This window comes from Mya arenaria, chromosome 12 (assembly GCF_026914265.1).
Source record: "Mya arenaria isolate MELC-2E11 chromosome 12, ASM2691426v1".
NCBI lineage: Eukaryota > Metazoa > Mollusca > Bivalvia > Myida > Myidae > Mya > Mya arenaria.
In genome coordinates, this window is record NC_069133.1 from 15,302,237 (window position 1) to 15,318,511 (window position 16,275).

Here is a 16,275-nt window from a genome sequence, read left to right on the forward strand (position 1 = left end):
ATATTACGGATAGTGTGCTTGTTTTCCCCCACCATTTTGTTTCCCTGCCTTGTAGGTGAGTTTTGCAACTGGAATAATCAATTCAGTATGGCCTGGGTTTTTTATTGCATATTTATTTTGCTTTAACTTTCCACGGGTCTCCAATTAGGGTAGATAAGATAAAGTCAATAAGTCATATTAAGAGATTTACTCTGAATGGCCCGAGGTAAAAATTGGCACATACGGCTCAAGACCACAGTTATCTGCCCCCCGTTGACCAAGATCCGGATGTGAATACAGAAAAAAAGAGTGCTTGTGTTCAAGTATCAATATTTTATTAAAATTGAATGAAAAAGAAGCAAAAATGTTCTTTTTGCAAAGAACTTGACTGAATTTGACACTCTATTGTAGAAATTGATAGTTTTCAATGTAAATATTGGAAAAATCATAGCTTGTGGAAGTCTGAAAATTAGTTGTTCGTAGCCGATTGACTCCCTGGCGGAAGGGTTATGTATTTGAACTCAATTTTGACAGTCGGGTCAATGGTCAACATGGTGTTTTCTTGTGATTATATTTTGTGTCTTGAATTGTTCTAGAGATGCCATGTCCCTGTTTTTCAATCGGGGTGTGTATAAAGTCAAAGTCATAACTGTGGTCTCACGCCATACGGCTATACATGATAAACAAGGAAAACCTATTATGTAATTATCTTAATCACAAACGGCTATACATGTAAAAAGGAAATACATGGTCTGTTATGATCTTACGGCGCATACGGCCGTAAATGGTAAACAAGGTAACACGTGGCATGTTATGAGCTTAAACGCATACGGCAGTAGGTGATAAACAAGAAAATACATGGCATGTTATGATCTTAGGCGCATACGACAGTAGGTGATAAACAAGGTAACACGTGGCATGTTATGAGCTTAGGCGCATACGGCAGTAGGTGATAAACAAGAAAATACATGGCATGTTATGATCTTAGGCGCATACGACAGTAGGTGATAAACAAGGTAACACGTGGCATGTTATGATCTCAGGCGCTTACTGCAATAGGTGATAAATAAGAAAATACATTGCTGTTATGATCTTAGGCGCATACGGTAGTAGGTGATAAACGCGAAAATACATGGCATGTTATGATCTTAGGCGCATACGACAGTAGGTGATAAACAACGTATTGCATGGCCTGTTATGATCTTAGGCGCATACGGCGGTAGGTGATAAACAAGAAAATACATGGCATGTTATGATCTTAGGCGCATACGACAGTAGGTGATAAACAACGTATTGCATGGCATGTTATGATCTTAGGCGCATACGGCAGTAGGTGATAAACAAGAAAATACATGGCCTGTTATGATCTTAGGCGCATACGACAGTAGGTGATAAACAACGTATTGCATGGCCTGTTATGATCTTAGGCGCATACGGCAGTAGGTGATAAACAAGAAAGTACATGGCCTGTTATGATCTTAGGGGCATACGGCAGTAGGTGATAAACAAGGAAACACATGGCCCGTTATTTTTTTATGCGTAAACGGCAGTATGTGATAAACAAGGTAACGCACGACCTGTAATAATCTTAGGGGCATACGGCAGTATGTGATAAACAAGAAAACACATGGCTTGTTATGACCTTAGGCGCATACGGCAGTAGGTGCTAAACAACGTAACAGATGGCCTGATTATATCTTATGCGTAAACGGCAGTATGTGATAAACAAGGTAACACATGGCCTGTAATGATCTTAATGGCATACGACAGTAGGTAATGAAAATGGATTCATATTACTTGTTATTATCTTAGGCGGATACGAAAGTAAGTGATAAACAAGGATATACGTGGCCTGTTATGATCTTATGCGTTAACGGCTGTAGGTGATAAACAACGTAACACATGGCCTGTTAATATCGTATGCGTAAACGGCTATAGGTGATAAACAAAATAGCACATGGCCAGTTAATATCTTATGCGTAAACGGCAGCATGTGATAAACAAAGTAACACATGGCCTGTAATGATCTTAGGGGCATACGACAGTAGGTAATGAAAAGGGATTCATATTACTTGTTATTATCTTAAGCGCATACGAAAGTAAGTGATAAACAAGGATATACGTGGCCTGTTATGATCTTAGGCGCATACGGGAGTAGGAGATAAACAACGTTACACATGGCCTGTTAATATCGTATGCGTAAACGGCAGTAGGCGATGAAAAAGGAAACATATGTCCTGTTATGATCTTATGCGACTACGACAGTAAGTGATAAACACATGGCCTGTTTTTATCTTGGGCGCATACGGCACTTGGTGATAAACACGAACACACATAGCCTGTTATGACCTTTCAGGGAAGAATGATTTTTTTTCTATTATCTTTGGCATATACACCCAGAACTTGATTAGCAATGAAACACATGGACTGTAACTACCATAGGAGTGTACGGTAGTAAGTGATAAACAAGAATACGCATGGCCTGTAATGAACTTAGGCGCAGTAAGTGATAAACAATGACCAATATGGCCTGTTATTATCTGAGGCACAGTAAGTGATAAAGAAGCACACATGTGACCTGTTATGATCTTAGGCACAGTAAATGATAAACGAGAGAATCGTGGTTTTGTATTATCTAACTTCCTGCACTGCGTCATGGTGACTGTTATACACCCTGCACGAACTCTCAACCTCTGTCACCCACGTATTGATCCTTACAAAAAGCTCTTCCCGTTCCATAGGCATGTGCACAATACTTGAGTTGTCATCTTCATCGTCATCAAGTATGACGTCATTTCCCTCACGTGCTAGATGTTCCTTGAGCTCTTCCTCCATGAACTGCACGTCTCTATTACGCATGTTAGCCGAGGCTGTCCGAAATGCTTTAGTTTGCGTCTGTTGTTCACAGAATGCTAGCGCTCTAAGATTAGCCATCTCCTGGTCAAGGCGTGCCCGTCCTTTGATTTTCTCGCGTTTGGATGGATTTTTAGGTAAAGGTCGGTTTTTATAATTTCTTGGAAGAGTCTGTGATGCGCTTCGGTAAACTTGATTTTTGTGAATAATTCTTGGTAGACCAAACCCATGTCGTTGTAGATGTTCACGTAACTGATCTGAATCCATTCGGCCTCTCTCCCTAGGGTGGCCTTCCCCATCAGGGTCACAATCTGTGTTTGCACTTTTTGCAGTGTGTGTTCGAGTTTCTTGAGTCTGCTCATTAGCAAATGTTTTGAAATTATCTGTTAATGACGAATCGTCCTTAAACATAAACGAAGGCGCGGACCGGATCGAAAAAGGTCGCGAGCTCTTATTAGCTGTGCGCAGTGAATATGTTAGCGGTCGTGATTGGTTAATCATTGTGTGGCCGCGAAGAAGCGGAAATGGTGGGATAATCTGCTCCGACTCTTCTTCGTCTGTGTCAAGATGCAGACGATCATACATCTCCTGACACTGCTGCATCTGAAGTGAAATAATAGAATTGTAGACATAAAGAACATTCATATTGTTTTTAAGTGGGTTAAGAGGTTTCGGTGTATGAGGTGTTTTAAAAGACGAATAACATCAAAGATGATTTAAGTTCTTGTAAACTGTGTATATTGATTTACTTTTTCAAGACTGAGCTGTAAGTGTTGTCCTTAAAATCTCAATACATGTGCCCTGGGCTTGTATTCAATATACAACTTTAGTCAATCTTATGGTCATACATCATTGCGTTCATTCACTCTATTTGGCAGTCATTAATAACAAGTAATCCGATTAGCTACATCGTTCTTATATCCAGTTATGACAAAATTAAATACCAGCCCTGTTGTCGTTTTAATTCGTTTCAATATAATTTGTGTATACTATTTTGACATACAACGTTGCAATTTTTTTATATGTATGTTGTTCAAAATATTGAATTAAACACGAACCACTGGGAAAAGAAGAAAATAAATATATTGACCTAAACAAGGGGGCTGTGATAAGAACAGATATGACATTAAACGGACAATCCAAAAAGGTTGATAAATGGATTTAAATGATCTTTTGTGATTTTAATTGGTTGCTATACTTCTCAATTTATTTGCTCAAGGGCATGAATAGAATTTTCAATGAAATCGGAACCACACAAAGAGCAGTGCACAATGGGTATCAGTTTTCAATTAATGTTCTATTTTGGTTAATACGAAATACACCTCCATAGTTCAATGTTAACATTAGGTAGAAAAAATGAATATTGACAAAATAAAGTTTGACCAAATATTTTGCAATGTGTTTCACATGCTGTTCTGATCTTGTTGTCCATTTTGACACCTCTTTTGTATTGTTGAATGTGAAAATACAGTCAAACCCCGTTGACTCGAGCTCCAAGCGACTGGCTTTACTACATCGAGCCTCGGGGAATTCGAGCCACGCGGGAATCGATGTGAAGGACCGATTTTGTTTCTACTGAATTTCACATGTTCGAGCCAACGCGCATATCGAGCCAAGCACAGTTCGAGTCGACGGGATTCGACTGTACAATAATTAATATGTTGTAATATTAATTAACATTATCAAGTCTTATTTGTCCTCATGTTGTCATGTATGTATGACCAGAGTGTAATAAAGATGTTTTGTATTGTATTATTTTGTAACAGTATACTTACAATATTACATACCTCATATCTAAACGCAATTTTGATTGGTCAACATGTGTTATTATTTTAGGCGCAGTAAGTGATAAGCAAGAAAAACGTGAAGTGTTAGCAAAAATGGTGTATACATAGTTTATGACACTTTATTTACATTGTCAATGTTATTTTTGCCTAACAATCAATAATAACTAAGCAAAAACGTGAAAAAAAGGAAAGAACGCATAATTTCACTTCATGTAGTTTGAAGTATCTCTGTAAAACTTGAGGCTTGACCGTTGCAGTTGTTTGTTTTACAGATCAGTAATCTTTTTTTTTCAAATAAATTCTGTATGAAATATAACAATTAGAGACTTCTGTTTCCATCAATGTTTAAATATCACTTGACCGGTCAGCATATAAACATATTGACCACATCAGAAGTATATAAATGTGTATTATAAAATTCAAAAACTAATGATATCAAATATGATGTTTCCATTGAAAAGAATTACAACTGAAACAAATTACCTCAGATCTTGTTAGAAATACAGCAGATTATAAGTGTATCCATTAAACTTCCAGCGCAGAAATGATTTGAAAGTTAACAATAATGACGTTAACAATGTTGTTAACTTAACAAAGTTCTGAAAAATCGACCCACTATATAATTATATATTTATTAAGTATGGTCAGTTCTTAAAGGTTAATTCTAGCAAGCTCGTACAACCCATGCGTTTGTCCTTAGAGAATAGAAAGTTCAAAATTGTAACGTAAATATTGTTATTTTAAGACAGCATATGAGAGTTCAGTTATGAAACGCGCAAAAAATTAGCACTTCAAAGCAGTTGATGGCACTTAGGCCATGCCAAGCAAATTCTATGTTTAAAGCCCTCTGGCTGGAAGGTTGTGAGCTTTCAAAGCCAACGAAAAAGTTTTGAAAATCATTATATATCGAAGAAATCTTTTAAAAAAAAAAAACACACACGAAAATATTGATAGTACAGAATTAATTTTTGAAGTTTGTTTTATTAAACATACACAGATTTACCTTCAATAATTGAAATGCATGTTAGTGTACAGTTTGGGTTTAAAGTTTTTCATCTACAGATATGTTTTCCAGGACCCCGTTGAAGCTGAATGAAGGATGTTGTCCTTGTTTTGTTTTCCCGCCATTTTGTCTTCCCTGCATAGCTGGTGGATGTTGGAACTTAAACCTGACGCTTAACAAATGATCAATTTGGTATGGCCTAATGGGTTTCTTTTTGCATATATAGTTTGCTTAAGCTTATAAAAGGCCCCCCTATGAAGCCATACATGGTAAGTCAATAAGTCATAAAATTAAATTCCGTTTTCGAATTATTTGAAAGAGGTTTGTTTAATGATAAAGATCATGCAATTAGGAAATGACCAAATATGTATCGTTCATATAATTAGTTTAAACATATTTATTCAGTTTAGGGAAATACATAAATAGATGCACAAATTTGCAACACAAATAATATATAATGTGTCTTAAAACCCCCGGAAGACAAGCATTTAAATGCCTTTCATGAGTGCCACTCTATGATGAGGTTAACATTTCCTGGATTACAATAGTAGATCTGGTAATACATTGGCTAGGTTTTATTAAGTGTTTACTAGAAACTCAAAACGTGTGTGAGAAAGTAGATTCTTTTTTATGCTTTTGATGACTTGAATAGTTGATTTAAGTAATAGTTAGATGACATGAAGAAATACCTGAATGATAAAGAATGGGCTGAACGAATGAGCACTTCTTGATCATATTGGTTTTACTTCATGTCATGTTATTGACTTAGAATACGAACTCATTGGCTGCAACATTGTCAATGCAAAATCTGATGTTTGGAGTGTGTATCGGATAAGTGGCAGTAGGCAGACTTTTCAACACCCACGAAAGTAAAAAAAAAAAATAATGATTAAGCCTAATACTTAATGATTACCAAGAATATAGTAAGATGACATGAATTAAAACATTAATTATTAAGAACGGGTGGAGTGAGCGTAGCGAACGAGCCCTTCTTTATCATTCAGATTTTACTTCAGGTCATCTAAATGACTTAGAATATAACCTCATTGGCTGCAATATTGTGATAACAAAATCTAACGCTAACTCCGCTCATTCTTAATATGTAAGATTTAACTTCAGATTATCTAACTGACTAAGAGTACAACCTCATTGGCAGACACACTGTCAACGCAAAATCTGACGCAGGGACTGAGTTCACCAGTTGACCGCCGATTTTTAATACCTCTTGGAGGTTACATACTAATATATACAAATTTATTCTAATAACATATGAACGAATTTATTTATTTAGCCACATTTTATTATAAAAGATAGCTCTGATAATTTGTTATATAACCCAGGTGTGACAATTGATACAAAGCTAGAACAGAGTAACTACACCAGTACTAGAACGGATATTACATTCGTTTGTCCGGTTAGCGAAATGGCTCGCTTCTCACCTAGATTTCCATGGTTCGATTCCCGGTTTGGGCGCATGTGAGTGTGGCTGGTTGTCACTAAGCCGGACGAGTGGGTTTTCTCCTGGTTATCCGCTTTCCCCCACAACACCAGACCACACTCCCGCATAGCATCATGCCAACGAGAGAATTAGTATAAGTTAATATTACTTTCTTCACAATTATTTTAAAATAAATAAAAAAAAACCAGTTTATTCTCACGAAGATTACACAGGCGAGCTTCGCAGTCACTAATGACTTCAGGAGAATTTAAAGGCAAATGGATTAAAGTCATAGTGGATGAGACACACACAGCTAAAACAAACCTCATCCATGTAAAAGGTACTCTCTGGGACGCGTATGTCCGCCATGCGGCGCTGCCTCGGCGACCAGTCCGTCTGTTCCCTCCGGAAAAAGGCTACACTTACAGGCATTGCTGAATGTCGTCTACTTGATAACTGCGAACAGTTGTTTTAATATGTTTTTATGCTCCGCGTTTCTCAGTGAAAGAAATTGTTGTCTATGTGTACACTGAAGAAGACATGGTCTGTACAAATCCTCCTATTATTACATTTAAAATAGTTTCATCGTATTTTTAAATCCTTTTTACATTTTGATTAAACATATTCCACATTGATTTCGCTTAAAGATCTTTTTCTCAGATACTCCATTTATTCTTCGTATAAATTATCGTAAGTTACTGATATTCAATAATATTCGTTAATAACACATTTCTGTCTCTTGATATTCATTTTTATCATTAATCCACATTTGATATTTATTTATTTTTCTAACTTTAAAAATAAATTTTAAAAAATCTCAAATTAGTCAACTATCATCTATGAAGAAAAAATCATTTATCCGCCACTTGCACTCATCGGCGTGACTAATTGTAGCTTAATCATTACGATTGATACCAGATAGACGCACAGATAGATTCAACAATCGTTATTTAATTCAATTTCAAACAAACTCTATCCGTTCATTCCGCTAATGTAGAATTACTTTTAATACCTCGTATAAATAATTTCAAGGGTTATGAAGTCCAGCGCTTTTCTGATTTTTCTGATATAAGATATCTTTACCCAATAATGCGTTGTCTAAACGCTCATATCTAGGACGTATTATTATGATAAAAACCACGAAACCTCAAACCGTAGATGGGTAAGCAAGTGTTGACTGTGGATCGGGATGTAATCTCTAAGATAACATTCCTACAAGGGCCCAGTGTCTCATGGGGCTCAGACCTCTCGGGGGTTGCCCGTATCGAAATATTTTCATATAAATTGTTTAAAAAATCATGTCTCATTTTTAGGCTTAAAAAACCTAAGTCTGACATTAATAAGCCATATATTGATTAGAATACCATAATTTTCAGAACAAATTGTCATTTATGTGCGCAAGCCTTAAATTCATCTTGATAAAGTCATGAATGCACGCTGTTATTCAATCACGCTTTCTCATCGTCGCACCCATAAAAGGTATCTCGTTGATTTTATTAAAGTTTGAAGCACTTACAAGTATAAATGATAATTCTTTTTTAATGAAATCCAATGTCCAATTCAAATCGTTAAATAGTAAGAATATTGATGCAATTTGATGTTACTGTTTAAAATTGTATATGATTCACCCTGTTTAAAAACGCATTCCCTCATGGAATATGTTGATCAAAATATTTGGTAAGTATTTTTTATATAAAAATAATTTGAGTGCAAAATTGTACTTGAGTTCAATTGATTGTTTTTGAGTTTTACTCAAGTATATTTTGGTGTAGAAATATCTTTTTTGAATATTGAGCAATGACGTTGATCAACATAACGTTCATGAGAATGTGCTTTTAAAACATTAAATATTAAAGTGATATTCATATTAAAAATCAATACATACACATGTTTAACTAACATAAATTTTGAGTGGTAAATCTTTAACTACTTACTAAATAATGCATTAATGAAAAAAATAATTGCTGATAACAAGATTGTAACCGTGTATTGAATAGCTGAAAACGCACAAATATTGAATTATTGGTGAGTACTTAAAGATTTACAGTGATCAACTTTTGTCTCAGTAGGTAGAAATACCGTGTTTCCTGTCCCTTTCTTTAAGATTAACACAGTATACTTCATAAGAACCACTGTTTTTGATAGTTATCAATCCTTTTCGGTAAATGAAAACAATTGTAATTTTTATGGTACATCTTATTTGGGGGTAAGAGTGCATCTTGAGGAAATTTTGAATAATAAGGATGACTGTAATGTGGGAAAATGAGTTGAGAATGAGATTGAGATTTGACTGAGTATATACGTAATAATATTTGCGTAATATTGGAGCCAGGTCCCCATTTCTTGAAAAATCTTTATAAGTACTTTTTTACAGGATCAAGATCAGCACGCTGTTTATATTTTGGTATTAAATGTGAAATACACTCAGGTTTTAGGAAGATTGGGACATTAAAATGAAACCATTTAAAAGATAATCACCAAAATCTAGTTTTTGATTCGTTAAAGCAGGTTAAAGAATTTCGGCTGAATTAAATGAGATATTAAAACCAGTAACGCTTAAGGTTTTTTTTAGTGAAATGCGGACCAGATCTAATCCCCGTTTCAGTAAACTTGGGGATCCGTAAGAAATATTGTTCGTGTCGACCCCAGTAGACAACTTTGTTATTAACGTGGATTCAATTCAAGGTCGTAATTTTCAAGATACTTTTCTTTCCAGACGTATTAAACCTCGTTGTGAGTGTAAACCGCGTTTCAATAAAAAGAAATCGTATTAACATTTATCGTCTATATTCTGCCCGTAACGTTACAGTTGACCCCGGACACTCGTTAGCAGCGTCAGGTTTACGACTAAGGTATCTTATTGAAATAGGGAACAGGTTTTCTACCGCATCTGCTAGAGAGTCGTCTGCTAGAGAGTCGTCTGAACCCAGGTCTATATTCATCAACATCTTGAGTCTACTTACGAGACTTTGACTAAAAAATAACAGATTTTTAATGTTGTGGTAAAATGCTATTATAAGGGCAAAGATGGTCAAATTTGCTGAATCTGTAACAAATAATCTGTTCTACAATCAGGACTTATCTTTTGATTCGTTACATTTTCGATTTTTTTTGAAAATATTATGTATTCAGATTTCTAAGCCTGAGTCTGAAACTCACACCCAAGAAATTAGTGAATACATACCAAGGTGGTGTTTTTGCATGTTCTTAAACCACACATAAAGTTCATGATTGAAGCGGAATTTGTCAGCATTGCAACATAAGTTGTTAGCCTTTAAATGGAATATTTATTTTTAAGGATCCATGGAAACATACAAGGACGGATACACCCTATCCCTTGTTGTTACTCGCTTTTCACTTCAGGAAATATACAGGGTCGGATACACCCCCTCCTTGCTGTAACTTGCTTACACTTCTTCAGGAAATGAACAAGGTCGGATACACCCCCTCCTTGCTGTTACTCGCTTACACTTCTTCAGGAAATGAACAAGGTCGGATACACCCCCTCCTTGCTGTTACTCGCTTACACTTCTTCAGGAAATGAACAAGGTCGGATACACCCCTTTCCTTGCTGTTACTCGCTTACACTTCTTCAGGAAATGAACAAGGTCGGATACACCCCTTTCCTTGCTGTTACTCGCTTACACTTCTTCAGGGAATGAACAAGGTCGGATACACCCCCTCCTTGCTGTTACTCGCTTACACTTCTTCAGGAAATGAACAAGGTCGGATACACCCCCTCCTTGCTGTTACTCGCTTACACTTCTTCAGGAAATGAACAAGGTCGGATACACCCCTTTCCTTGCTGTTACGCGCTTACACTTCTTCAGGAAATGAACAAGGTCGGATACACCCCTTTCCTTGCTGTTACTCGCTTACACTTCTTCAGGAAATGAACAAGGTCGGATACACCCCTTTCCTTGCTGTTACTCGCTTACACTTCTTCAGGGAATGAACAAGGTCGGATACCAGTGTGTGTATACCACGTGATAAATTACGTCATAAATGCTACGTCGGAAGGCAATATTTTGCTTCGAATGAAGACTTAAAACAAGAATAACTTCACTATTTCTTCACCATTTACGATGAAACATAGCGCAGTCTACGCCTCTTAAGGAGGTCCGCCTTCATTCTTTTACCAGAGTTTGATTGAGAGTTTAGTTTCTTCAAACACTTCGACAAACCTTTTCACAATACGGCCGTCTGACGGAGCACTGTCAAAACATTGTTTTGGAAACAGGTTTGTCGAAGTGTTTGATTAAACTATTTACCTTATCAAACTTCGGTAATAAAACGAAGGCGGGGCTCTGTAAGCGGCATGGACTGCCCTTTATTTTATTTAAAATGGTGTAGTAAAAGAAAAGTTATCTCTGATTTAAGTCTCCATTTTAAGCAAAATATTGCCTTCCGACGTAGCATATATGACGTCATTTATCACGTGGTATACACACACTGGATACACCCCTCCCTGCCGCTACTCGCTTTCGACTTCAATATGTATCTTTGCTATGATAGGCAAATTTATATAGGAAGTGACCGAGGTCCTTTTCTATTAACGAAATGATGGGTAAATCACAAAGATAGTGACCGAGGTCCTGCGCTATATTATTGAAATTTTAGTCATATTCATACAGAGTGTGATTGAGGTCCTTTGCTATGAACGAAATGATAGGCAAACTCATACAAAGTGTGACCGAGGTCCTTTGTTATTCACGAAATGATAGGCAAGCTGATATAGAGTCTGCCGAGTTTCTTTGCTATTCACGAAACAAAATACGACGTGTATGATACGAAACACATAAACCATTTACTGTAAAAAAAATCATCGCTGTGCAGGTCGACAGATACAGTTCTTATTAAAGGGACTCGCTCATGTTGTTTTTTTATATTGCGGGTTTGTTTTGTTTTTGTTTTGGAATAACGCAATTAAGTGTGGCAATCATTAAGAGTGTTAAAACAAGAATACCAAATGCTTGAACCCTTCAGTAAATGTTGATACTTGCTCAAATATTGTATTTGAAGACCACAATTGCCATTAGCGTTAAAAACGACTAAGAGCGATTCGTTGTTTTGTGATTGGTTAATTGACGTTATCACGTGATGTTATCAATGAGTTGGTAAATGGTCAAATTATTATGTTCTATAAGATGTTTTCTTTTTTATGACTTTACCGGCGTGAGTTTGCACCTCACTAAAACCCATATATCTTTTTATACGTCATTTGTATTACTTTTGCAATTTCGATATCATATAATAATAGAATGAAGTGTTTTCGGATGCATAACCCGAAAAAATATTGTTGTTCAAAAAACATGAGCGAGTTCCTTTAACCCTATACTGTGTTTTTGGAAACGTGCATATCAAGTTTAATCGCTATTTCAACTCCGTTTATAAATGGTTTAAAATAATTTTAGTTATGACAAAATGAATCCACTTCTTTTGTGATAACTTTTGCATAATGCATACAATGGAGTGCCTGTCAAAGCAAATACTGAAAAATATATTGAAAATATATCTTCATTCATTAAAGTATGCGGTTTGAATAAGTGTTCTCTCATTGAAGTTTATTATTAAAAGACGTATGGTGTCCAGTTTCGATATTATGCCTTTATACGGGTACGTATTTACATTGTCAATTTACCAATATTGAAGTGATAGTTGGAGGGCTTTGTTACCACGATGGCACTAATTATGTGCTCTTTTAATGTTTAATCAAGGTTCAAATGCTGTATGTTCTGTTATTAAGAGTTGTCCAAAATCAGCTATATCAATATTGAAGTTTTTAATAAAGTTAATGACACATAAAAAATCGTGCAGCAAAAGGCAAATATAGCTGCCTATTTTGAGTGCAGGTCCATTAATGGATAATCAATGCCTCTTCAAGATAAAAGTCTGTCGATTTTTTTTTGCTCTGGTATTTTCATAGAAAAGAATCAATTTAAAAACGAAATATATCAACGATGCCTTTTAAAAACTTGTTCTTATGTCTACTCAAAGAAGTTCATTTTTTCATAATGATACAAATCTTAAAAATATAAACTATACACAATTTTACCATTTTCATTCATCAGAGGTTTGTTAAGGATAAATCTAACGCATAGCATCATCACTCTGATGTATGAGAATGAATTTTACACGCAGGCACATACGAACGAACAAACCCACGCAAGCACGCGCATACACGCACACGCACGCACGCACACGCACGTGATTTCCAATTATCAGGATTTGAGAACAGATGATATACCATGACTAATTTATTTCGTAAAATATTCGAATGTTTTTGTTAACATGAGTGAATGAATGAGTTTGAAACATGTTATACTGTCTTTTTGCGCTCCCGAACAAAACCCTGGGATTCATCTGGCATCACAACATAGATAGTTCTGTTCTGTGTACTACTTTATGAATTAAAAACATTTGAACAGTTTTATGGGACATTGAGAAACAGAATTTAGTATACAATAACATTGTCTCATATTATCAAGGGAGATCACTGCGTAAGAGATTGTTGTCATGGCACACACGTATTATCACACTGGTATCAAACAAATCATCTATTTGCTCTTTCCTCTTTAATCGCTTTTAAATATCTAAGAGCCAGTACTTTTTATCAATCCCATACAAGCTGCATGAATGCCGAATCATGAAAATATCAGTAAATTCCGACCTACGATAATACATGACACAAATCGCTCAAAATGATAATTATCATCCAATAAACGACAACATTATGCTAATAACGCGTGGAATTGGCTTGAAATTCAGCAAAGTTGTATAAAACAACTATCAGAGTACTTTTTTCAGTTTAATTGTGTTTAAGTATTAAGACACGGTTGTTGTAGACAAATAATCAGTGACCGTGTTCTGATGAAAAACATTTCGATCCTTTACAATAAACATTGACTTATAATCATTCTTCTTATGCAGCAACAAACATTGAAATGGCGAACGAAAGTCAAAAGAAAAATATTTGACCGTAGTTTGAAAATATTACACGACACCCAAGGACGTGTCGGCTTAATTTGCAGATTTTTTTCGTTCAATAGTAGGTAGATTGATATACGTTGTTTAAAATTAAGCATTATTAGTCATTGGTTATTTAACTTAAAATGTGGGTCTACGTGGTATGATATTAAGCATTATTAGTCATTGGTTATTCATCTTAAAATGTGGGTCTATCAATGACCGTACCATAGAATGGTTTAAATTTCACTGATCATGTAAAATGATATCAGAAATAGATATTATTACATGCCAAATTTATCATTTTGCAATAAGAGTGACCTGATAAGCTGATAATTACTTTATTACATCGACAACATTCTCCTTATCCGTGACTAAGTTTAGTCATTTGTGTTATAGAAATGATGGTAGAAAAGGGAAAGATACGCAGTTACAGGACATGTTGCCCAGACAATACACAAGACATGAATTATTGCACCTTTCAAGAGTTGTCACTGGTGCTACGGAATAATCATTCGTTGGTAGATGGTGTCTTCACCTCGTCATTGAGTATTTGAAAATACTTAAAGTGACACTCTAATTCAAAATCAATACATAGACATGTATAATAAACATAATTTTGAGTGATGAACCTTCATCTACTACCTTAATATTGAATTGATGGAAAATATCAATTACTAATTATCATATTGTAACTGTGTATTTAATTGCTGAAAACGCAAAAACGTTAAATCATTGGTGAGTGCTAAAATATTTACTGCGATATACTATCGTCTCATAAGGTAGAAATACCGTGTCTAGACGAATTTGAACCCAGTGCCTTTGTAAACTGTGGAGCCCATGTTCGTCCCGTTCTGGACACGTTAGTTTAGATAGTGGTCACCAAGTGGGTTTTCTCTGGGTATTCCGGTTTCCCCCAAAACACATGACCACAATCCCACGGAACATCGTGCCAACGAGAGTGACTTAGTAAAAGTTATTATAATTTTCTTAGAATACAGAATGTTTAAACTAAACTGATCCGGTAAGAATGTCTTCAAGAGTTGACATAAAACTCAACAGTAGTACTATTTGTATGGGTTGTGTGTTCATGAATAAAATATAAAGGAGTTGAGCCACAAAGGGCGCGTTGTTTTAGTTACAGTTCACATACCAACACCTTGCATGCCAATGGAAATAGAACAGGCTGCTGTGGTTTATTGAATGCTATAAGACTTTACAATAATTAAGTAACACGTCGAGGGGTGAATGCGAAAAGGTTCTAAGTGACATTACCCCTCGACGTGAGCTAGACCAGTTTCATCCTTTTACAAAAGATGTGTCTTTGTAAACTGGTCCGGTAAGATTTCTTCACGAATTGTCATATCTTTAATAAATTCGTAGACAAGTATTTACATAATGATATTTACCAGGGATTTTTCTTTCTGGTTGTCACGATATGAAAAGTGAATATCGGAAAACAATGAGGCAATTCGTTACCGTTACTATCCTGTGAATCAAATCTCTTTATCAGATCATATTTATAAGACAATTTAGAATACGGCATCCGACCTACGTTTGCTTAAAGACTACGGCAGTCAGAAGGCAAGGAAATACGCAACTTAAAAGAGACAGTACCTGTTTCAAACGGTTTTAAAGAGGTTCAAACCTCCCGAGGTTCCCGCTCCGCTGGCACAGCAAGGAGGAGGGGAAAGAGGCGCGGAATTACCCGGATGGCCAGGTGTATGAAGTCGAGAGATGGGTAGAAAACGAACTGGAGATAATTAAAATGCATCCAAATTAAGCTGACAACAACTTTTTATACCTACCGCTGTTCATAGTGCGTTATTAATTTTGGAAAAATATGTAAAGCAAATCGGTGTTTGTTTCATTCAATTCTGCCCTCCTCTGTTAGGAGAATCGGGTAAAGAACAGATATAGTATGAGCAATAATCATATAGATCAGAAATCTAATCAGTTTCACCTTATATTCTTACCGTAGACAATTTGATATGATATCTGCTGCCTAAATATACAGTATATCGCCTTATTAAAATAACTAAAAAGTAAACGTTTGATAAATCAGTGCTATCATTGATATGACGAATAACTCATCATCGTAATGTGCAACACGTTATAGCAGTAAATTCCCTTTTTTCCTATTCAAATAATGAACTGTGTGCTTCTACGCGTTCTAATCTTTAATTTTATTCCTAATTAACACATGTGCTTTTAAAGTCAAAGTGGTATTTTTTCAATATCTTATCCAT

General features: G+C 35.7%; 1 protein-coding gene across 2 annotated transcripts; it reads right to left on the minus strand.

The window, feature by feature from the left end:
* Window positions 1-1,884: 1,884 nt before the first annotated feature.
* LOC128210344 (uncharacterized) lies at window positions 1,885-8,032 on the minus strand. 2 transcript variants are annotated; one of them, XM_052914633.1, is made up of 2 exons: window positions 7,385-8,032; window positions 1,885-3,435 (listed from the first exon to the last, which is right to left on the minus strand). In XM_052914633.1, exons 1-2 carry the CDS (start codon window positions 7,490-7,492, stop codon window positions 2,611-2,613), a joined length of 933 nt encoding a protein of 310 aa, XP_052770593.1. In that variant the 5' UTR covers window positions 7,493-8,032; the 3' UTR covers window positions 1,885-2,610. The 2 variants fall into 2 exon arrangements, with proteins under 2 accessions (XP_052770593.1, XP_052770594.1); XM_052914634.1 differs by lacking the exon at window positions 7,385-8,032 and adding an exon at window positions 5,103-5,334.
* Between the last annotated feature and the right edge of the window lie 8,243 nt (window positions 8,033-16,275).

Coding starts and splice junctions, on each gene's coding strand:
- LOC128210344 (XM_052914633.1), bottom strand. CDS start 7,492: ATGCCTGTAAGTGTAGCCTTTTTCCGGAGGGAACAGACGGACTGGTCG. Junction 3,436..7,384: donor GTACCTTTTACATGGATGAG/GTTTGTTTTAGC, acceptor ATTTCACTTCAG/ATGCAGCAGTGTCAGGAGAT.